The sequence below is a fragment of the Panthera leo genome, chromosome C1 (assembly GCF_018350215.1).
Source record: "Panthera leo isolate Ple1 chromosome C1, P.leo_Ple1_pat1.1, whole genome shotgun sequence".
NCBI classification, from domain to species: domain Eukaryota; kingdom Metazoa; phylum Chordata; class Mammalia; order Carnivora; family Felidae; genus Panthera; species Panthera leo.
This window is the reverse complement of record NC_056686.1, coordinates 160741091-160765405: the sequence shown is the minus strand read 5'-3', so window position 1 is coordinate 160765405 and position 24315 is coordinate 160741091. Positions and strand designations below refer to the sequence as shown.

At 40.5% G+C, this 24315-nt stretch overlaps 1 protein-coding gene across 5 annotated transcripts in view; it reads right to left on the bottom strand.

Moving 5' to 3' along the window:
• Nucleotides 1-24315, bottom strand: part of MAP3K20 (mitogen-activated protein kinase kinase kinase 20) — a 186914-nt gene that overhangs the window by 30951 nt on the left and 131648 nt on the right. For 4 of the 5 annotated variants that reach the window (XM_042949153.1, XM_042949154.1, XM_042949156.1 and 1 more), the window contains exons 11-14: nucleotides 16631-16766; nucleotides 4066-4110; nucleotides 2219-2249; nucleotides 1982-2121 (exon numbers count right to left, since the gene is read on the bottom strand). In XM_042949153.1, the coding sequence (XP_042805087.1) occupies nucleotides 1982-2121; nucleotides 2219-2249; nucleotides 4066-4110; nucleotides 16631-16766 (352 nt within the window). Of the gene's footprint in view, nucleotides 1-1981; nucleotides 2122-2218; nucleotides 2250-4065; nucleotides 4111-12215; nucleotides 12790-16630; nucleotides 16767-24315 lie in introns of those variants that run through there. The other variant, XM_042949157.1, reaches the window with a different exon arrangement.

Genomic DNA, 24315 nt, shown 5'->3' with positions numbered 1-24315 from the left:
CCTCCCCACTCCGTGAAGTTTTCCCTCTGGCCGCCCCCCCCCCCCCCCACCGCCCACAGCCCCTCCCAAGCAGAGGTAGTGAATGGTTCCTTTCCTCCCAACTGCCAAGACTCTTTATCATGAGAAGTTGCATGTACATGTTTTCTCTTCTCTGGGGCGTACACTCCTCAAGGGCAGGATTCTTCTTCGTATCTGCACAGGCCCAATCTTGCAGGTAGTAGGCATTCACTGAATTTGTTGAACAATAATAAGTTTGGACGTTGCTTGCCCTAATGATACCAACCAGCATGGAGGGGGCACTGTCTCCTAGGCCCGCTCGGGGGTATTTAAATCACTATTGCTCTGTGATTTAAAGCTTGCCACCCTCTTTCCTCCTGACAGCTCCTTAAGGAATGTTGGTCCTTCTTCAAAGACAGCAGAGGGAAAGGGAGGTCGGAGCATCTTACTTGTCATCTGCCAAATAGGACAGGATTTACCACATTGCTCTGTTGGAAACTTGAAACTTCTCTGCACTAGAGAAAATAATTTTTCCCATCGCAGCCCATCTGAGCCAGCTTAGCTTTTCAGGATGGATGTGCCCACACCCAGAGGTCGAGATTAAATTACTTGCCAGCCTCTGAGATGTATGTTTATGAATGAGGTTTCCTGCCCTATTCTAAGAGGGAGAAGATGGTGAAGTTAAGGCTAAGCCATCATCCAACAGGTGCTCGGGCTGTAAGGACAGCCCTTGCATGGGCCCAGGGCTCGCAGAACGGAAGTAGAGGGGTTCTCTTTGGACCTCAGAGGGGATTTCCTTAGAAAGGAAAAAGCCACACCGGTGGCTTTAACTGAAGTAAAGGGAAAAGCAGTTGACGTGTTAGTAGAGACTTTGTGAGATAGGGTTTGGCTAGGAAGCTGCTTTTTCTACCTTTCCTTCTTTGACTTCTTTCTAACCTATGCCCACCCCTCCATCCACCCACAATGGGGTTGAGAAGGTCCGGGGAACAAACTGATTTCATCCTAAAATCTCTCTTGAAACACATCTCTAGTAACAGCGTCCACACAGATGCCAGCACTTATTTGGTTTGGGTAGCTAAAAAACAAGACAAAGAAACAGATCTGGTTGCTAAACTACCAAAAAAAGAAAAGAAAAGAAAAGCAACAGCACCAAAAACAGGTTTCGCTTTTAAAGTGTTCAAGACTTCAGTCTGGGGGGACATGTTAGGATTTCCTGAGAAAATGAAGGATTAGAATACACACGTGGTGTGTCCGTTCCGGGTCAAAAGTACAAACACTGCAAACCGAACACACATTCCCGTGAGGTTAGGTACTACAGTGGCTTAGCTTTTACTTTGCACAGGCCCAGCATCCTTAGGGATTCCTAATGGGCAGCCAGCCTCTCTGGCCTTTAAGGGAATTACCAGCTGTCTTCCCGGGTGGACGGCGGGTCTGCAGGCACCGGACAAACACGTCTCCAGGGCCTCCCGGCCCACTAAGCTGCCTCTCACATCACAGCCTTGCCACTGGCGGTGCCTTCCCTTTCAGAACACCTCCTCCTCTGTATCCCCTTCCCCTGGTTCACACTTGCTTGTCTTTAGGCTCTCAGCTCCTTCACAACTTCTTTGCAAAAGACTTTCCTCATCTCAACCTCACTTCTCCTTTGTGGCATTTCCTACAGCTGTCTTTTTATCACGATTGCATGATCAATCCCTGTCTTCTCCACTGAACTGGGGACTTCCTGAGGGCATGGAGTGATATTCAGGTGTATCTAGGTGACTTCTGCTGTGCTGGGTATTAACCCTTTTGCTGTTGGATTATGAGGAGGGAGTGGGGGTCCCATGGGGGCAAAGGCTAATTATCAGCTGGTATGGGAGTATGTCAGCACCGTAACAGCCAATTGCACTCGCATGTGTATCCTCAGCCTCTGACATGACACAAGGTCTGCTACGTAGTAGGTGCTCAGTAAAGATTGTCAACCAACTGTCCTCCCTCTCTGAGGTACCTTCAGGTGGATGATGTGCCCCTTGGAGACAATGCCCATGTCCTTCAAGTCTTCTTCCTCCAGAAGAAGCAGTCGCTTTCCTGTAATGTTGTTTTCCTTAAACAAGCTTGCATATATGCTCATCTCTTCGGAAGAGTCCCCTGAAGGAAGGGATTAGAAGGCAGAACAAAATGAGATGAAACCATGCCCCGAGCAAAGTTAACTGCATGAATTAAGAAGGTAAGTTATTCTACTTGCCTTTTCTGACGAGCTGCTGAACCCAAAAATACTGTGAAAGAGAGGACACATATGGATTTGAAGATTCACACACGGTCAGTGGCCTGACTTCACAGTAAAACACACTTTTTGATAGATTAAAATATCTGTAGTTGTGCAATGTAAGTTTTGGCTCAACCATCAAGGTAAAGTGAAAGACATTCTTCTTTATGGATTTAAAACATCAAGCTCTCAAATTGGAGATACCCCTCCCTGTGGACATCTTGGGATACTTGAGGAAATGTGGGTTTTGCTTTTTATTTGGGAGATTTAAAAAAAGCCTTCAAGAAGGTTCTTAACTTATAATGACTTTTCTCTTTATGTGCTGGTCATCCCCGGAGCTACTGAGGGGTACTGGTTTACCCAGGAATTGTATGGGGAGCAGGGACCACACAGCAGTGGACAGAGAAGTGGGCAGAATATGCTATGTCTTAGGCCTGGTCAGGAAGTAGCTCTGTGGCCCAAGACAAGTTAAAGCACAGAGCTTCCTGTATAGAATGAAGTTGGACCCAGTGACCCTCTGTCCTTGAATATCACTTGGCACGTGTTTACTGGTAGCCTCTCACATAGAAGGGAGGCCAGACCCAGTCCCAGCAATTCTCTGGGGAGCCCTTGACCCTGGGATTTTATTTACATGGCTTGAAAACCACTCGACCTCAGAGCAAAGACTAAAAATAACTGTTAGAGCTCAGTGCTTTTTAAAAAATTTCTTCTCAAATGAGATGGGCCAACTTTCCAGCTGGGGATAAAGGGATTATATCCAGACCCATGAATAGATCCTAAGTTCTTTTTCCTTGTTAACAATCAGGGCTGGTGGGAACATGACCAACCACGAGGCCCAGTGAATGGGAAGAAGTAGAGGCAAGTGGTGCCAAGTTTCCTCACCCTATAGAAGCCAAAGAGGTTAGCTGATGTTGAAAGCAGTTTTACTTCACCAGAGCATGGTGGGCAGGGAGGAAAACGCCCCAGTCCAGAAACCAGCTTGAGGTAGGTAAACAGACCTTCCTAAGAGTTTCTAGCAGTGAATTTGTACACTGTGGCATCTGGTCTGTTCTCTGGGGTGAGGGCTTGCTAAGGCTGGCATTACAGCTGTTTTTCTTTTTCATTTAATGGGACTTGAGCCTATAAAATGGACCTGGACAAGTATAAGCCCCTGAGGTCTCTGATCAAGAATTCTCCAGACTTTTCACTAAAGAAGCAAATACAGAGACGCAACAGGCTAAGAAGGATTGTTCCTTAGGGTCTCTACCCAAGTGTAAGGTATAGAACTTCCTCTGGACTTAAGTAATCTGTCCTCCTCCTCTGGCTGCAGCTGCAGAGGATGTCTGGGAGCTTGCATCCGTTCTTCCTGGGAAAGGCCAGAGGACAGATGCACCCGTCACTTTCAAACAGGCCTAAGGTAGGAAGGAGACCCAGTTCAGTGGAATCCCAGTCTAGAGCTGCCTTTCCCAGATCTTTCTCCACTGTGGTTCCAGTCCATCCCTGGTGTTTTAGGAAAACTTAAGATCAAACTGTTTTCACGTTTGTTCATTTGGTATCCTGGATCACTCCTTTAACTTTGCCATTGGTATTCATTATAGTATTCTGGAATACCTTTCAGAGCAAATAGGGAAGTGGAATCCTCTTGTAAGATTTGAAGATACTTGCCTTGCTCTTGAGGCCTTATTTTAAATCATTACTGCATTAAAAATAGAAAAACAAGGAATTTGTCAACTTCTCCTAGTTAGATTTTCTTAAGGCCCCGACCCCTCCAGCTGCATCTGTAGCTTGTGGACCAATGTCTGAAATACCTGCCCAGGTCAAAGGAGGCATTAACAGAAGCCGCTTACCACGTCATCTTCAGTCCATGAGCCAATCTCAAAGGAAGGCAGCAGCTGCATGGGAAATACGAATGCAGTGAAAAACAAAAGTAATATTATCATTGTCTTTTTGGCTCATCTCTTGTCTCCCCTATTTTAGCTTTCGGCCGCTGCTCTGGCTCGGTTTCTTCCTTGGCAGGTTAGGTTGAATGGCAAGCAGTTCTCCTGACCTTGAGGGGAATTTCTCATCGCTCCAAGCATTTACCCACAGAAGCCAATCCCGGGCACCAGCTTGTCAGTAACAATTCATTGCACTTGGTGAGCTGTTGCAGCAGGGGCTGTAGATCTTGAGACTGTCCTCTCTCGGTACTTGGCACACCAAGAGTAGACTTCCCTCCCACAATAGGGTTTGACAGGCCAGGAGCTTCTGACATTTGCCAGATACCAGAGCCTCCCTTGGAATTCCCACTCAGCATGAGGATCATCGGATTGTTCATGAAAATTCTGAAGCAACACTTTGGTAATCAGATGACCTTTATGCTGCTGCTGCTGCTGCTACTTTTTTTTTATTTTTTATTTTTTAAATTTTTTTCAAGAGAATATTAAATCGTTTATTGATTACACATGATAATGGACGATACACAAGCTTTAGTCCCATCTATAATTTTATCTGATACCATAATTCAATTTAGATATATTGCATAGGATGTGCCAACAATCATATTAATAACCAAATAAACTCCAGGACTTTGCTTGGGTGACCCTTTTAACGGTGAACTCCAGATCACAACACATTAACTGTCAGTTCAACCACACCAATGTTTGTGGAGACAACGGCTTCTGTGCCCAAGCAGGTTGCAAATAAATTTCAAATGGAACCTGGCATCACCCTGATGGAATTCTAACTTCACACTGTTGGGGTAGTTTACCAAGGTGAAAAGACTTTATTTTTTTTAAGTAATATCTACACCCAATGTGGGGCTTGAACTCAAAATCCCAAGATTAGGAATTGCCTGCTCTACGAACTGAGCCAGCCAGGCATCCATATATGCTGCTGCTTACAGGGGAATTTCTAAGTGGTTAGCCAAATGACTCACTTGCATTATATTTTTAAAAGGAAATTTTAGGATCCATGGATGAAGAAGGACGGGTGAAACTGGAACTGTCGTCCCAAGAAACCCACATTGCAGAGTTTGCTCTAATGAAACCACTAACCTCTCTCCTTTTCAGATGTAGACATGAAATACTTTGCAAAAGGACTTTGGCCTGCATCATTTTCAAAGCCAAAGAGCTACTTGCTTCAGTATATGCCCATGGCAATGGACTAAATGATAAACGCCTACATAATTTGAAAAAAAAATTGTGTCCTGTGTCTTGAATTAGAGTTTGCCACACCCTTTAGCTTTAACTAACTTAACTTGCCAGCATGGTTGGATTGCTTGTAAGGTAACATGGCAGTGCCTTTCAACCTTTGTTACAAATAACTTTTTTTTTTTTTTTTTTTGGTGAATGAATTGAAAAACAAAGTTGAATCTGGTTGCTTTTACTATTAGTGTAAAAATCGGAAGGTGGGTGAGTTTCTAATCTGCAAATATTTTGAACTCACATGCTCAAAACCATACTAGGAAAGGTATGCTCCTCCCTTTAAGGAGCTTTTAATTTAATTGGGGGTGAAACCGATACGGATTATAGATGAAGGAGTTTAAGGCTACCTTCATGTTGGCTTACTCAGTGCCTAGCAGAGTGCCTGGCTTACAATACTTGGTAAATTTTTGTTGAACCATTTTGTTGAATGAATCCAGCTGCAAGGTGCATTTACTAAAATGCTGAATCCTCTGATAGAGAATTCAATGTGTGCAGGTATACCAGGGAAAAGGGAGGGTTTCATAGACCAAGATGGGGATGGAAGGCATGGTGGCTTGAGCTGGGTACTCTAGGGCACAAAGAACAGAGATGTGATTCTACTTGAGGAGAAGCAGGAAGGCCAGACACTGGCACTGGTGTTGGGGACAGGAGGGAAGGGGGGCATGGCATGTTTGCCTTACTGGAGCACTGGATACAGCGTGTGTATATTGGAGGATAAAGGGGAAATGCTTAACATCTTTGCTTAAAATGCCTAAATTCTCTCTGGCAATGATTAAAAATCTCTAGGGAGCCAATCAGAATTTTTGTTGTAAACCCACAAGTTATGATATATTTGATTGTGTACAGTTGGAGTGTTCTAGCTGCCCCATGACATTTTATTTGTTCATGGGGCAGCTGAATACAGCTGCAGGAACATGTCATTCCCTTTTTCCATCACGGAAACAAATGTGAAATAAGGAACTTTTTTGATGAGTTCAAGGAACAACAGACTGACTTTACAGAACTCTTTCCTTGCATCAAGGCTGGCCTCTATAGGGAGTGGGGGGATATGTGGTGGTTTGATTTTTATACAATTCCCAAATGTTGTGCTAAGCAAAATCGTTAAGTATTTCTTGAATAAAGGTTGTAAATGAAACAACTAATCAAAACCCATCACATTTGGTTTTAAGGTCAAAAGGAGAGGGGAAGAGTTCTCTTGCCCTCCTAGAGTGGCTCGTCAAGAGGACGCCAAGGGAAAGGCATAGATTCAGTTTGATAATCACTCTGGCAGGATTCTTGCACAAGGCTTGCAGAGATCAGTGATAGGAAGGCTGGAGCCAGACACTGCTTCAAGACGGTTTGAATTTGGCAAGATGGGGGTAAGAGTTAATGATCTCTAGCCACATAGTGGTTTACCATTTCCTTTATGCTTTATGTACCTTCTTAGCATGTCAGTGTATCTGCTGTAGCATGAGTTCTAAGCCTTTTGTTCTTTTGAGGATAAGAAAAAATCCACCTCGTGACTGCCCCATCACTTTACAAATTCATTATTTACACTCAACTGATTTCAGGAGAGAAAAGCTCACATTCATGTGCATGCGTGTGACCGTGATTCCTTCCAAGGATGTTGGGAAATCCCATCTAACAAAGATCTGATATACACAGCAACACATAACAAAGGGATTTACTGTCAAAACGTTTATTGCAAAATGGAGTCTTAAAACAAAGAAAAAGCAAAGAAAAGTTCACATCAAAATGAAATGTATGACACCAACTTGGATTTCTGAATACATTGTGGACTTGTGCTGGAATATCAAATTCCAACTATGAAATCAATAACTGAGTAGTCTTACCACACACGAGTGATATGTAATCTTCCATACAAACATTATACAAGATATTTGGCATAGGATTTGCTCAGAATAACATTGCAACAGAATAGTTGAGAAAAAGGTTTTGTTAAAAAAAAAAAAAGTGATAATGCCATCTATTCAAAGCTCACACTCAAAGAATATAAATATTTCCTATTCTTTAGTACAAAATTTCTAAAAGTGCAAAAGCAATATGTGCAGTGTATTGTATCTGACATTAAAAGTTAAACTGTTCTGCACACAATATAAAATAATTAATGTAGGTGCTTGAAACACTAGTTTTAAAGTCAATAATCACATGCCAGAAAGCTCCTCATAGGCAATAGTGTGCAACTGATAGTTGAAGCATAAACGAACATGGCTAGCTAGCCCTTCAGATTTCCTGGTACACGCTCCTTTTTCATCACAGAAATGCTACAGCTATCAGGCTGGGCCACAATCGAAAGAACAGAACAGATTGTTCTTTCTGGCAACACTTAAAGTCTAAACAGGAAAACAGTCTTACTCAAAAGCAGCAAAAGGTGCCTGATTATAGAAAAATTATGCTCTCTCATATGTGGTAGAGTGAGAATGTGCTAGTTTTCAAATGCTGCAACAAGTCTAGCGTATCAAAAACCAAAAAAGTCTCAATATTTAACTCAGAATAGCTTTTAAAATGATCTTTCATGAAATTCTTACTACTCCAATGAAAACTCTGAAAAATAAAGTTATGTACATCATAGTTCTAGGAGAAGTCATTCTGGATCTCTCCCAAATCTTACGTCTGATTCCTTGATTTTAATGGGAATCAATTTTGAATTAACTCAGCTGGTGTTAAAATCGAACAGATTTGCTGCATGTTAAACATCACTGGCTAAAAACTGGCCCTCAACATTTCCAGAGGATCCAAAACAAGTGTCCTATGTGCCTTCAACTCTTCCCATTGGTTATTAATGTAAAATATTAAAATGTGATTTTACTTAACACACACACACACACACACACACACACAGCCCTTTTAAATTAACCTGGCTGCTTTGAAGAACTATAGCTCCCTCAGTGATGTTTTCCTTTTTTACTTATTTTGGAATTAGTGTAACAGAGTGACACCAACTCCCACCCCAGGTAAATTTTGCTGTTTTATAAAGTTTCCACCAGCATTCTTAAGGGGAAAGAAACCATTTCCACAAGGGAGGATTTAGGATAAATGCCACAAACCTATAAACTATAGATTGTACAGTAGCTGTAATTTTGGAAATGCATCTTTTGACTTGAGCAATTTTGTTTGAGGGAGAAAAATTTGATACAGAACTGTAAAACTGCCAGGTTTAGCAAGTTTCTTAAAGGGGAAAGGGACAATGCTATTGGTAAATGGAATTCTTTATTGGGTGGGACTGTCCCTGGCATGCAGGATGTTACCATTTTTGGCACTGGGCATTAAATACACCCCAGTCACTGTGACAACCAAAAATATTCTCCAGCCTCCTCCCCCCCCAAACATCATTAGGTGCCCAAGACGAGAATGGCTGGTAGAGAGTCATCAAATTCTAGATCATCAACTTTATGAATATAGAAAAAGAGATGAAAAAGAGTAATTATATTTTCAGTTGTAGGACTCTGAAAATTATGACAATTTAGAGTTTCAATTATTGTGAATCTTTAAATTTCTTAGTGTTTCTTTATAAGTATACACTTTTGTAAGTCAAGTAATTGGAAATAAATCCAACATCAACAATTTGCCATTTGAAAAACTAATTTGAAAAGTGAATTAGAAGCTGTACAATTAACATCATTAGAAAATGTGCATAATAAACAGTTCCTTTGAAAAGTAATAAGAGTCTAAAGTCTTCTAAATAATCTTCACAGATAGAGTGAGACCACTTTAAAATTTTGTTTATAGGATTTAGACTTTAGGGATGTTCAAAGCCCTAGAAAGGGACTTATCTGAAACAAAGTAATGCTGTATGATAATTACCTATAATAAAATACAATTCCAGGTGGAGAACAATTTCAAGCTTATCACTGAAGTTTTCAATTCTGCTGTACCCTAAATCCCTGAATACTGGTGAGGAAGATGACAGCAGTGGAGAGATCAGGGAGATATTCCCTAATTAACGGTAACCCCTAGGTCTGAGTCCTATTACCTTTCTCTTCTAGCCCTATTTGGCTGCTTCTATTAATGCACCGAAACTTTATGTGTAATTATGATAGATTTATACGTAAATTAAGAAAAAAATGTCAGTTTCGTTCTGTTTATATGTTCTAAATTTGTTGATGAGGATTCTTGAATGAGAGGCAGGGTTTACATTCTTACATAAAGTGCACAGATCTCAAAATTAGCCCACAGACATTCCCTGATCAGCGAGGCCTTGTCCGACCACACTTGAAAACCCACAACATTCCTCCGTGTGTGTCATCTTCTTGCCCTGCTCCGTTTTTCAGCATGCACTTAACAAGTGTTTACGTACTATAGAACGCACTTGTTTTGTTTACTGTCAGGATCTCTGCTCACTAGCAGGTGTGCTCCATGAGCACCAGGGTCTCCCTCTAGCTGGTCCCTGGAACAGTCCCTGGCACAGAGAAGGGGCTCAATGAATATCTGTGGAATGAATGACTTTATCTTTCTCTAGAAAGATGTGCAAGAGGCTTTTAAACTACTTCCTACTTGGGGCACCTGGGTGGCTCAGTCGGTTGAGCGTCCGACTTCAGCTCAGGTCATGATCTCACAGCTTGTGAGTTCGAGTCCCACGTCGGGCTCTGTGCTGACAGCTCGGAGCCTGGAGCCTGCTTCGGATTCTGTGTCTCCCTCTCTCTCTCCCCCAACCTACTCGCATTCTGTCTCTGTCTCTCTCAAAAATAAATAAACATTAAAAAAAAATGTTAACTACTTGCTCCTTGATTCTCTCCTCCAGGTTGCTGGACTACAGTGCCCCCAGGGCATGCTGGGAAGTCAAGAATTGAAAACCACCCCTCTGCTTGGCTCCCAGATGCTCAGCTTGAGGGGCTCAGCTTGAGTCAAGGAGTGCTCCTCTTACGTCCGCGCACGAACAGGACACCTGTTGAGGTTTGTGCCTGTTTGCCAGCAGCACTGTGTAGTGTGCATCTGTGAATGGCTGCATAGACAGAAGGTGTACTAGATTGGGTATGGAGGGAACCCATCTTCCAGGGGAAAGACTTACCTATTCATTCTGTTTTTACTTAGTCTATGGGTGGTAGCAGGGCCTGCAAACCCCTCAGGTATGTAGTCTTGAAAGAACACCAGGTTAAATTTGTTTATATAGTTTACGTTCTAAGAATGCTTTCTTCATCTTTCCCGAAAGCTGTTTACTTTAACTTTCATCGCCTACTACTCAATAAGTATTACTTGAAATTGATAATTTTCCAGGTTACTGTAACCACTTATTTTTCACTGGCATAATGAAGACTTGCTAAAGTTAACTGACCACTTCCCATGGGCCTGGTTCTGTGTTAAGTGCTTTACATGTATTATTTCATTTAATCCCTTCAGCAATCCTTTGAAGCGGGTACTGTTACCATTCCCATGGCAAAAATGAGCAGACAGATACGCAGGTTAAATTTCTAACAGATTACACGGCAGTTTTGAATCATAATTTGACTACAGATCCTTCTCTTTATCACCATGGCATATAGACTGTTCTGCATTTCACACCCCAGGACATTTTAATAGTTATTTTTCTCCAAATAAAGCTGGCACAGTGTACTGATCATTTTGTGGTATTTTTCAGCTGTTAATAGGGATTAGAAGCCTGTCATGCTTCAAATTTCCAGAGACTTTCCTGATTGAGTATACTTGGAAATAGTATTAGATAATATCTATGATGATCTCCTTTCTTAAATTCCCCATAAAAAGAACTACCAAAAGTGTTTTAGTTTAATAGTCAAATGAATGGCCCTTCTTTCCAAAATAGTCTGAAAAAAGTTTTTATTCTTTTGCCTTTCTTGTATATATAGGACTACAATGTTTTGTAGTTCGTTTTGTTTTTTCAAACAGTGTTTTATAGCTTTGACAAATGTGATAACATTCTGAGAACCTCTCTCTGGAGAACTAGGTTTTCAGACGGCACCTACATTCACTTCCATTTATCACCAGTGTGGCTCAATCCAGGTCCAAAAAAAAAACCCAAAAACATTCTGGGAGGCTGGATCTGAATTAAAAAGTACCCTTCATCCTCCACGTCTGTCTCAGTAGATATAATTTACCTTTGCTCTTCCCTTTATATATTTAGTTCCCTCTTTAAAACATCTCTGCATATATTTAGAACCCAGAATGATCATGCCCCTGTGGAAAAAGAACATGCGTATATCCTTACTGGCAGCGCAGAGCAGGTCTGTATTAGCACTTGAGCTGCCCTGCCTGTAAGTTTCCCTTTAAGACCATACCCTTCTTTTATAAACTACGCCTCAGATGATCGTGTGTTGTTCAGAAGCTTCCAGGGCTAGCACTGGCATGAAAGCCTGCAACATCTGCTGTTGGTTTCAAATTAGAGTATTTCTTCTTCCAGTATACTATTAAGAACATCTCTCAGGTTTTACTGTGAGTAGTTGTGCTATTAAGTATTGAAAATTCTTGGCATTTAGGTATTTCTGAAGTATTTGTGATCGCCGCCTTTCATCTCAATTTTTTTATTGTTGGATTTTGTAGTCACTCTCAATTATTTCTGACAGCACAGCATATTGCCAGAAGAAAAAGAAATGTAGTGTGTTACAAGAAAATCAGTGTCAAAGAAGAATTAGGAGTTAAGAGTGCTTTTTCAAAATGTAAGTTTTCTTAAGCAATTAAATAAATGAAATCAAATCAAAGTATAAAGTATTTGCTTGAAAAAAAAAAGCCAGAATATAATTAGTTGTGAAAAATACTATATTGTATAATAGAGTCACAAATTTCTATAATCAGGCACCACATTTGCTGACTCATTAAATATACCTTTCTGGCTTAACCCTCCCCCACCCCCCACCCCCATTTTTCTGTAAGCAGGAAAAAAAAAAAGTAAAATCATTAAAGAAATGACTGTCATAGAAATGTGATTGGCTTAAAAATTCCGTGCTTACTTTTCTACCTCCTTACTGGTTTTCGTACAGACTGAGTAGCAAGTTTCTTTTGGTTTGCCGAACATTTTCAATTTTCTTACTTTGCTGTCTGCTTTCATTCACTATTATTATCCATGTCATTATCCTCCTCATCACCGTCATCATCATCATCATCATCATCATCATCGTCACCTTCTGACAAGTCAAAATCACTGAACCCCAGGGCCATGTTGACCTTCTTCCCCCTCCTCTTAGATGTGGTTTTGGAAGAATTCTGCTTGGCTTGCATGTTTATCTGCATCCCAGAATGCAGCACAGCTCCTGCTTTGTTCATTGAGAAGATATCCCCAAAGCCCATCAGCATCATGGCCTGCAGACTTTGGTTCATGCCATGGCCCTCCCCGTTACTTGTTGCTGTGATCTGACATGACATCTCTGCACTGTTTGACTCCTCTGTCTTAGATTCAAAGTAAGACTCCTCAGACATTCTTGCAGCAAGAGGCAAGAGAAGCTATCGTGAGGGAAGAAAGGACAGAAGCAAAAAGAGAAATTAGGACCAATTTAAATAAAGGAAACAGATACCACAAAATTAGTGGGTGCTGCACAGAAGGTAAATGATTAGTGAAATAAACGAATGTAGGGAATCCTGTAAAAACGTATTTAATGGCAGGTTTGGCTCCAGCATATTTGCCATAATTTATAAATGACAGAGTAAACCACAACCAAAAGTTTGCAGAGCGCCACAGCAGGCCAGATTTCAAATGGGAAGGAAGTTGCAAGTTTTAAGCCCTCATTTCGCTTACAACAGTTTTTAGGATCTCTCTTAATTTTTTCCAATTTCACTTTCACACAGAAACGTTAAATATTAAATTAAAAAGAAATTAAGTAGAGATTAAATCTCAAGTAAAAAATGAAGGAACCTTGTACCAAAGGATCAAGTTCAGAGGAAGCATAAAGACAGTTCAGTAGTCAATACCCTTCTACAGAAATCTGGGCCATTAATCTCCTTTCTATCTAGATTATCATCTGACTCTAAATTAAAAAGTCTAGGATTCAGTAGTTTCTGCTTATTATTTATTACAACCAGATAGAAACCTAGTTACTTGACTTATGAAATAATTAATTCACTTAGTGAACAAATTCTAGATCTGTCTCTAATACTTAAGGATATAAATACATATGAAAATTTGGGGGAGAGAAAATTAGTATTAATTTAGACTGTTACCTTTTGCTCTATTCTCTAAGTGCCCTTCTTGTAGTAGAACTCTTTTTTCTAGGAATTCCCCCTCTCACAGTGGTAGAACTCTATTTTCTACCTTACATCATGATTTTGAACAACTAACCTATTCCCATAAATGCTGGTCTTATTCATTTCAGGAGTCTGTCAGGATCTGAAAAGTGTTACTGCCTCTTCTTTTGAGAAATAAGCAAATTAAGGCTTATATTTTTGGTGGTCAAATATGGGTAAATTTATGATAAATAGTGCACAAATAACATGGGATGACATTTACATCCTGGGTATAAATATGGTTTTTAGGGCCAGTTTCCTAATTTTTAAACTGAAGTTGGAGTTGAGGTTCTTTTTTTTTTTTTTTTTTTTAAGTTTTATTTTTTTAAGCAATCTCTACACCCTACACGGGGCTCAAACTCATGACCCTGAGATCAAGAGTCAGATGCTCTACTGACTGAGCCAACCAGGCGCCCCCTGGAGTTGGGCTTTTAAAAAATATCTTACTCTATTAGGAAAAGATTTCCAGAGTTGTTACATCAATAAGAACTTCACATGCTTCAGCTAAAAAATACAGTTATAAAGAAGGAAAAAATTGTGTTAGATCCTTTAACACTGGAAACAGGATATTATTTTCCTTGCAGCCAAACTTTGCAGCTTCTCAAATTTGTTTTCAATTGTTAGATTCTCTTTAGAGAGCTTTGTCCTCGCTTTCTCAACAGATGTCTCTCAAATAAGCTTTGATGTTTAAGAGAAATCAAATTTTTACATCAAGCTGCAACAATAATTAAAAAACAAACACTGTCTGTATTTCTGTATGGGAGAATTCCTCTTCCCAAATATCTTCAACTAATGTTTTAATTTCAGGAAAGTAAATGGTGTCCCTGCTTGAAATAAATCCAATAATACTATTTTTTATGAAGTTACATAAATGTTAAACTTTTATAATTAAGATGAGGCTACAGACAGAAAACCTAAACCTCCAGCCACTTCCTTTTTAAAAGGTTTATTTCATCTTTCTCTCAGAAACCTCATTTAAAGTCAACTAGAAACTGATGTGAGGATAAAAGAAAATACCCACTTAGAAAATACCTGAGCACAAACTTTCTTTCCTTCAGAAATATGAGCTCTAAGCAGAAGAGACATTAAAAGCAAGTACTGTAAGAAAGAAAACTTAGCCCTCATAGGTAAAAAAAAAAAAAAAAAAAAAAAAAAAAGAAGAAGAAGAAACTCTGAGATCATGCTTCATGCTGTCCATTGTTAGATGGTAGCCTTCAGAGTGGTTCCTTTACAGAAAGTTTTCTGGAGTTAAAACGCAAGCATACAACCTACTGAGCACTCCTACTGTTTCATTATTTATTACACAACTATGTTACTAATAGCAATAATGTGTGCAAGGCAGCCCATGATTTCTTAGCAAAACTAATGCCGATAAACCAAAGAAAGCTTCTAAAGCATACTGTAATAGGAAGTTTAAAGTTTTTTCTTACAATGCTACATTTAGAAAGAGTCAAGCCATGCAGTGCTTTATAGCTTAAGATTTCAATGTACTTTAAAAAAAAAAAACGCCTCTCAGCCTTCAGAAGACAGCCATGTGTCTGCCTCTCCTCAGCTCTGGGAGAAGCCGTGCTCCCAGCAGACCCTTAGGGTGATGCTTTCTGAGTCCGCCTGTTGATACCGATTCCACCAGACTCGACTTTCCTCTTGAGAGCCAAATGAACTTACTAAATGTAGTACCTTTGTAATGTCCCATGGCAGTCTTATGTATAGCAATTCAGTTCTTGCTTTGGAAGTCCGTGGATGGCCAGAGTCATTTTGGAAAAAGTTAAATCTGATAATAAATACTTAACTTCATTGTATTTCCCTTTTTTTGGATATCAGGTTGCTTTTCCACATAAACCGGAAAAGGAGGCAAACTATGTTATTCTTTAGACATTGGAAGATACTCTGCAACTGGGCACTGGCTGCTTAATGGAGATTAAGGCTTTTATAAATAGGAAAGCTTTTTGAAGATCACCAAGTGAAGAGCATGTAAGTATTTTTTGGGTATAATTACCGCAGCAACTATCAAAAATGAATTTAAAATACATAATTTTACTTTTAATCTTACCATTACTTGGTTTTCAAAGTGGACAAATATTGGGGCACCTGGGTGGCTCAGTTGGTTAAGCGTCCGACTTCAGCTCAGGTCATGATCTCATGGTCCATGAGTTCGAGCCCTGTGTCAGGCTCTGTGATGTTAGTTCAGAGCCTGGAGCTTGCTTCAGATTCTGTCTCTCCCTCTCTCTCTGTCCCACCCCCACTCACTCTCTGTCTCTATCAAAAAATGAATAAACGGTAGAAAAAATATATAAAGTGGACAAATTTTACCCATTAAAAAACCCAAAAAAGCCAATGATCTACTAAATTCCTGAAATGATAAACCATTCAAAATAGGGAAGAATCCTGAAATTTGGTTAGACTTTAATATATCATGTCAATGTATAAGTTAAATACAGAAATAGTGAAATCCTTATGAAGAATTTTTATCTTCCTCTAAATAAAAAGCTTGGGAAAAAAACAAGGTAGTTCTTAAGTAGTAAATATTAGAGGCTTGTCACAAGGGACATCTTTTTCCAATCTTTTGCTGCAGTGATTGTAACACTAAATGGAGCAAGGAATATTAATGCTGGTCGTTGATATGTCACCAAGTTTGTTCTCTTTTAGAAGGAAAACTTGCTTAAGTTCTGCCACATGGAGACTCTTGGACAGCGAGCTGCCTCGGCGTTCCGCTTATTAATTCCTGATGGGCTCTATGGAGTTAATCAGCCGTTAGGCACGTGTTCTGGGGATCTAACAGATGGTGCGAAAATACACTGCATTTTATTTTTGTAATTCTAATATACAAACACGCTGACAGAATAACAGTACTTAGAGAAAGGGCCAGAAATAGGCTAAGCTTTTCTTTTAAATTTCTGGCATTTTGTTAATTGAAACGAGATCCGAGCACTACTTGAGTGTAAACGCAGGCCCTTCACCGTGCAGGCATAAGGCAGGAAGTGAGGGAGGTGGCCGTGGGGGAGGGGAGGGCCGCCATGCTGCCTCTTCTAAGTTGGGGGCCGAGTCACCCATGGGGAGCACTCACCGGGGTGTTGGACTGCTCCGTCAGCTTTTGCTCCCACATCCTCAGACGTCTTTCCCGCTCTTTCAGCTCTTGCTCTTTACAGCTGAGGTCCCGTTCTAGTTTCTTCAGCCTCTCAAGAGTTGCCTCAATTTCGCACCTGCACAGGGATGACTGGTTTAAGTCTCAGCTTTGCTCAAGAGTTATTAAATGCTTAGTGGTCCATCAGAATGTGTAATGAAAGTGAAAGGCTGGGGTGCCTGGGTGGCACAGTCGTTAAGACTCTGACTCTTGATTTTGGCTCAGGTCAAGATCTCACGGTGGTGAGATCCAGCCTCACGTAGGGCTCTCCACTGATGGTGCAGAGTCTGCTTGGGGTTCTCTCCCCCAACCCCGCTTACCCTGCCCCTCCCCTGCTCACACTCTCTCTCAAAAATAAACTTAAAAGGCTAAAATAAAAGGCTGAATAAGACTGTGATTTTTGCCAGTTTTATTGAGATGTCATTGACATATATCACTGTGTAAGTTTACAGTGTACTGCATAATAGTTTGACTTACACATACTGTGAAATGATGCCCACTATAAATTTAGTTAGCATCCATCATCTCATATAGAGAAAGCAAAAAAAGAAAAAATTTTCTTGTGATGAGAACTCTCCAGATGTACTCTCTAAACAACTTTCATACATATGATACATTAGACTGTAGTCATCATGTTGCACATTATAGTCCTTGGACTTATTTATCTTGTAACTAGAAGTTTATATCTTTTTTATTTTGAGAGCGTGCATAAGCAAGTGGGGGGAGGGGCAGAGAGAGAGGGAGAGAGAGAATCCCAAGAACTGAGGAACTTGTAAGGTATGACCTGAGCGGAAACCAAGAGTCGGACCTTTAATGGACGGAGGCACCCAGTATAAGTTTATACCTTTTGGTCACCTTCCTCCTATTTGTCCCCACCACCAACTCTGGTAACCATAAATCTGATCCTTTATTTCTGTGAGTTTGGCAAAACTTGTGCTTCTAAACCAAACAGGAAACTATCAGAGAATAAGAAATCTGTCACATCCTTAAAAATCTATAGGTAGTTTCTAGTCTGGAAAAATCAGCTCAAAATACTTCCTAACAAAGTACTGAAGACCCACGAGAGTAGAGCCTAAGCTATGGAGCTGGTGTCCTGGTTTAGCTGTTTAATGAATGCTGACATTAAACTAGCCCTTTATAGTTTAGAAAGCACTATTACACAATGTCTCATCTTATTCTCATAACAGCCCCAAGAAACCAGTACTAATCCCATATATAGAGATGGGGAAAATGATATTCAAGTTGGGTGATCAACATCCTGTCCCTAGTGAATTCAGGTTAGCCTAATTTCCTGACTGGGTAACTCAATCACTTGATTAATCTGACCTAGTTTTCTCAGCTGTAGGGGGTGATGATTATCTTATACCAGGGTTCCCCAGACTGCCTGATCCTAATAACTACCTGGGCAGCTTTTTAAAAAACAAATAAATACACAACAAAACACACAGATTCCTAGGACCCTTCCTTAGAGCTTATGATTCAGTAGGGCTGGGTAGGGACTAGGAATTTCCATTATTTAATAAAAGACCCGGGGCTCCTGGGTGGCTCAGTCGGTTAAGCGTCCAACTTCGGCTTAGGTCATGATCTCACGGTTCGTGGGTTCTAGCCCCGCGTTGGGCTCTGTGCTGACAGCTCAGAGCCTGGACCCTGCTTTGGATACTGTGTCTCCCTCTCTCTCTGCTCCTCCCCCACTCACGTTCTGTCTGTCTCTCTCTCTCTCTCTCTCTCAAAACTAAATAAACATTAAAATTTTTTTTTAAAAACCCAGGTAATTTTTATAATCCGACAAATGTGGATCAGATGAACTCTAGGATTCTTTTGAAGTCTAATAATTTTTTTTAAAGTTCCCTCCTTAGTCTCTATAGGCCAATCAACCTCATTACTTAGAATATGTCCAGTTATAGAAACCTTTGTAGAAAATGAACTGTTGATGACATGGCTCAGTACAAGCCATTTTCTTCCTTCAGGCCTGTCACTGTGCTCTGAGAGCTGGAAGTTCCTTCCCTTGAGTTTCTGAAAGGCCTGGAGACAGCTGACTGGTTATTAGCTGGTAAGTGCTGCCACAGCATGGAGTCTGGTTGGGATTCTCTCTCTCTCTCTCTCTCTCTCTCTCTCTCTCTCTCAAAATAAATAAAGAAACATAAAAAAAAAAAAAAAAAGTCCTAGGTATTATTTGGCAACATCTAAGACAGGGAACAGCTACTGAGGTGGGTCTGGATTTGGGTCCAACACTGGACTTCTCTGGTTATCTGAAAAGAACCTCAGAGCCAGGGAGTTAGCAAGTTAGTGTAAAAGCACCTGCCGTCGACACTCCATTCCTCTTATTGGCGTCATTTGAAAATTATAGAACATAAGTACAGTCACACTACCTGAAGAAAGGCACCAAAATCAGCAATCTTTCAGGATTATCACTATCATCAAGTCCACATTTTATCCCTGATGTTTCTGACAAAAAGATTATGCTCATTCATAAATAAGTGTGTGTTTCTTTTTCAAATGGAGATTTGAGGGAAAAAAATCAATGTGGGAAACCTTAGGTTAAACTTTTGTAACAAAGAAAGTGAAAGTGAGCCATCTTGGGGAACTGAAGGGGTCAGAGGGTGAGGAGAGGAGGCAGCAGAGAGGGGGGCACTCAGTGGCAGGTGGTGGGGGGAGCTGGGCTGCTGTCTGTGCAGTGCCTCCAGCAGGCCACACCACACCCCTGCCGGAGAGAATGATCGCATGGATACTCTGGTCAGGGGTAAGCGGCCAGCACGTTCAATTTCACTTGTAATTTAGGCAAGGGTTCATCTCAAGTTTCAGCTCTGGGAGCCAGCTGTGAGTTTGAGCCCTTCTGGAAAACAGACCAATGGTTAAGTAAGCTGGAAGCTGTGACACAGAAAAACAAACACTGAGTAAAATCTGCTTCCTCAACCCCGGCTCCTCAGGCTCAGAACTTCCCAACACTACTACTTGCCCCAGGCGCCCGCTTCTGCAGGGAGTGTGGGAAGTTATGTACCATGAGGGACGCAACGACCCCACTCCCCATGTTGTTAATGGATTCTTTTGCATTGAGTGCATCTGTTGATGTATGTATATAACCTTCTTATTCTATAAACATAGGTGTTTTTAAAAGTTTAAGTGTTTTAGTTGATGAAAATGATGGTTTTTCTCTTAACCCAAATCCAATTAAGGTTGACTTCCACTAGTATCAATTTTTCACATGCCAAAAATAGAGAGTGAAATGTAATTATCTTTTCAAGGTCAATTTGTAAAAATAGCTATATTATATATATGATGGTAAGTAAATAATATGAATACTAGTGTTATATATTAAAGGATTTGTGCTAATATCCAGATTGCAAAGATTACATTTCCTTATCTGTTTTTTGGTTTTATTGTTTTTAATGTGTTTATGTATTTTTGAGAGACAGAGTGCTAACAGGGCCAAAGCAGAGAGGGAGGAGAGAGACAGAATCCTAAGCAGGCTCCACACTGTTAGCACAGAGCCCCATTGGGGCTCAAACCCATGAACTGTGAGATCATGACCTGAGCTGAAATTCTCAGATGCCTAACCCACTGAGCCACCCAGGTGCCCCTGTTTTTTGTTTTTATTTTATTTTATTTTATTTTATTTTATTTTATTTTATTTTATTTTATTTATTTTAATGTTTATTTTTGAGAGAGAGAGAGAGAGAGAGTGAGGAAGGGGCAGAGAGAGAGGGAGACACAGAATCCAAAGCAGGCTCCAGGCTCAGAGCTATCAGCACAGAGCCTGACATGGGGCTCGAATTCACAAACCTTGAGATCATGACCTGAGCTGAAGTCAGACGCTTAACCGACTGAGCCACCCAGATGCCCGTTTCTTGTTTTTAACAAGGTGTGCCACGGTGGGGGTATTCTAATCACGAGGGAGGAATACAATCAGCAAAGTATTCTGCCAAGAGACACAGATCTGAACATGCCTCACAGCGCCACACAGCTCACTCAGTGCCGATTACAAGGCAGTTATGTGGGGAAATGAAAATTGTAAACATGAGCAACAGGGTGACACATTTCCTGTTCTTAATGATCATGGCTGTTATTGCTAATAAATCAATAGTAGGAGAAACAAGCTGAAGATATGAACAAGGAGATATCTGACTGTAGATTTCTTTCCTATCATCTATTAGATCAAAAGAAAAAACATAGTTCACTTAAAAATTTTTTTTTAATGTTTAGAGAGACAGAGAGGGAGACACAGAATCTGAAGCAGGCTCCAGGCTCTGAGTTGTCCACACAGAGCCTGACGTGTGGCTCAAACCCACGAATTGCGAGATCATGACCTGCGCCAGAGTCATATGCTTAACCGACTGAGCCACCCAGGCACCCTGGAAAGAACATAGTTTATATGGTTTTAAATAACCTAGCTTTAAAAAGAATTTTAAGGGGCAACTGGATAGCTCATTCGGTTTAGTGTTCAGCTCCTGATATCGGCTCAGGTCATGATCTCACGGTTGTGAGATAGAGCCCCGCATCAGTCTCCATGCTGGGTGTACAGCCTGCCTAAGATTCTCTCTCTCCCTCTCTGCCCCTCCCCTAGTCTCTCTCTCTCTCAAAAAACAAAACTAAAAAATAAATACAAAATTTAGAATTGTAATAAAAATCACTTAATTTTCTAAAACAGAATGTTTCATCTGGTCTATGTGTAAGGAAGCTCTACCACAAAACAAGCATTTCCCAGAAACACAAGATTTCCTACACATGCTTCCAACAGTAGTCATGTGGTTTCAGACACAAGACAAAAGTCAGGAGAAGGAGGACAGTCTGAATGTGTTGCCCTTTGAAATATCCAGATGATGTGACAAAGCATTTGATTCTTTTTGGTATGTAGGACAGAGTGGGATGTTTTTGCCTTGATCATAACCTAGAACAATCACGCTCTCGTATTTCTCTTTGCTCAAAGGAATCAAGTGAACTCTGCATGGTCATGACCGGATGGTATGGCGCTGGCCACGGTCCGGGAGCAGCGCTGCGCAGAGCGTGCACCACAGCAGGCCTGTGGGACCAGACCTGGTACTGGTGGGTTCTGGTACTGGCTCTTAGTGCAATCTTGGGCAGGTGACCTAACATGTCCATCCATCTCATTTTGCTCTGTGACAGAAGTCAGGATTGCCGTATGGATTAAAAAAGATAATCCAGATAAAGTACGAGCATCTGGTGAGAATATAATAAATGGCAGTTGTGTGTGTTGTTACTCTGATATTATTCCCTCTGGTTTTAACCAATTGCCACGTTCAGATAAAACAGCCCTGCTACTTCTTAGACTGGTTTAAGGGTTCAGGTAAAGAAACATATTCTCTCACCAGCTCTCAGGATCAACTGGTTTCTCAAAGAGAGCCAGGGAGGAAGCCAGCTAAGCAACTGCTTGCTTTTTACTAAAACACATTAATGTATTACCAATGTTATTTCCCTCATCTTTTCATCTTCAGACATTTAAAAAAATTTATTCAACCATCCAGGTTTGTAGAAAATAAAACCGTCCAAATAGAAAACACTCTTCCCAAATTTAATTATCCACTGGTGTCACTGACCTTTTGATACTTTTAGGTACACATACCATCTAAACGTAAATGTTTATAGTACAAAAAATGCAATCATTCTAATCATACTGGACCCTAGCCTCTATTTGTAAGTCATTTATCAGATCTGTATTATCATAAATGGCTCCATCTATTCTGTATATGGAGATAGCATCAGTTGTTAAAACCATAAAAATCACAAAAAACCAAAAATCTATTGCACCTTATGCCCTTTCTAATTTACAATTCTAAATGACGCTGTGATAAGCGCATATCTGTACATTCTTGTATAGCCTTTCATTTCCTCAGGAATGGAGTGGTAGTGGTGGAGGCAGCCGATCTATACTGCCAGACTGTCCTCCAAAAAGGTAGTAGTTTCACCAGCAATGTATTAGAAAGTTTATTATGCTGGATATTTTCATAATGTAGATTTTTGCCAATCTGGCAAATGAATTATGTTCCTTATAGTTGCTTGATTGTACGTGAGGTTAAATATTTTCATATGTTTATTGGCCATTTGAGTTCTCCTTTTGTGAAATGCCTTTCATGTCCTTTAGAATGATATAATTAAAATGTTATTTTAAAGGCAGTAACTCTGTCTACCACCGTAGTCTTCCAAGTGTGATCTGGGGGCCCGTGGGAGCTTTTCAAAGGATCGAAGAGATTAAAGTGGTTTTCAGAACAACATTAAGACATGACGTGCCTTTTCTCATTCTCTCACAAGTGCACAGACCCTTCCAGAGGCTTCAGGATATGTGCCAGTGCCGCAGGCTGAGTGTGGAGACAGGATTTATTGTTACTTAAATGAATCAAGAGCTACATACTTAAATTTTTTCTCAGTTCTAATTCTGAATGTGGTAAATACTGACAGATCTAACTCACTGCAACTGAAGCTCTTTGTAGTCCTCAATAATTTTTCAGAGTGTAATGGAGTCTTGGGACCAAAAACTTCTGGAACTGCCAAGCTACTATCTAGGGGGAAAGAAGTTAGGGCAGTGTGGCATTTGTCCTGGAAGTTTATGGTGGGCACTGCTTTTGCCAAAAGGAGGTTTTTACATTTTTCTATAGAAAATTTACCAACTGTCCCCCTATTTTCTGATGTTGTTGGCATAGTTTTAGTATCATATCTCAAGGCTATTATAATACACTAATTTTAAAATCCCACTAGTCTTTTGGATAACAGATCAAACAGCATCCCCTCAGGAAATCCTTTTATTATTTCGTCAGACTAGATTTCATGGTTGCATACTCTCAGATGTCCAGTAATTCTCTGTCGTAATTCTTATCAAAGTAGTAATAATAAGTTGCTTGTGCATCTATAGTCAGTAGTTCAATGCTAGACCCCCTACTCCACATGCACTAGGGCTGTTCTGCTCATCACCATGGCACAACACAAGAGCGCCTTGCCTCAGCAGAGGTTCTGGAGTATGTGAATGAATGAATGTAAGAAACACACCTGTCAATAAATCAGCTTACGTTTTTATATTCTCTTGTATGATATCATAATGTCTTTTACTGTTGCTGCCACCATGGTGTTTCCTTCCCCAAATATTTATCGAGCAACTGCTGTGTTCAAGGCCCATTCTAGATGCTGTAGGTATAGTAATGAACAAAAGAGATTATCTGATCCTTTTACATTTCAGCCAGAGAGGTACAGATAAAACAGCAAACTACAGAATTACTTATTAATTCCAATAGCAGTAGAGGCTCTAAAGGAGATGCTCTCGGGGCACATAAAGTAGAACCTCATCTGATCTAGGGTCAGAAACACTTCCTTAAATACACGTTATTTCAGTTGCTATCTAAATGATGACTAGGAGCCAAGCTGGATGTGGGTGTCAAGGGTGGTATGCTGCCGAAAGGGACGAGTTTTATATAGAAGAAACTGCATTTGCAAGGACTCTGAACAAGGAAGAAGTATGCATCTACTGAGGGACTAAAAGCCAGAAATTAAGAGGCAGAACTATGCTCTTATGGTAAGGCTGCTGAGGTCAGAGTGCAAAGGGTCTCCTGAGTCTTGTGCAGCGTTGACCTTTATACTAGAGTAATCCCTTACGCGGATTTGAAACGAGTGATCTGATTAATTTG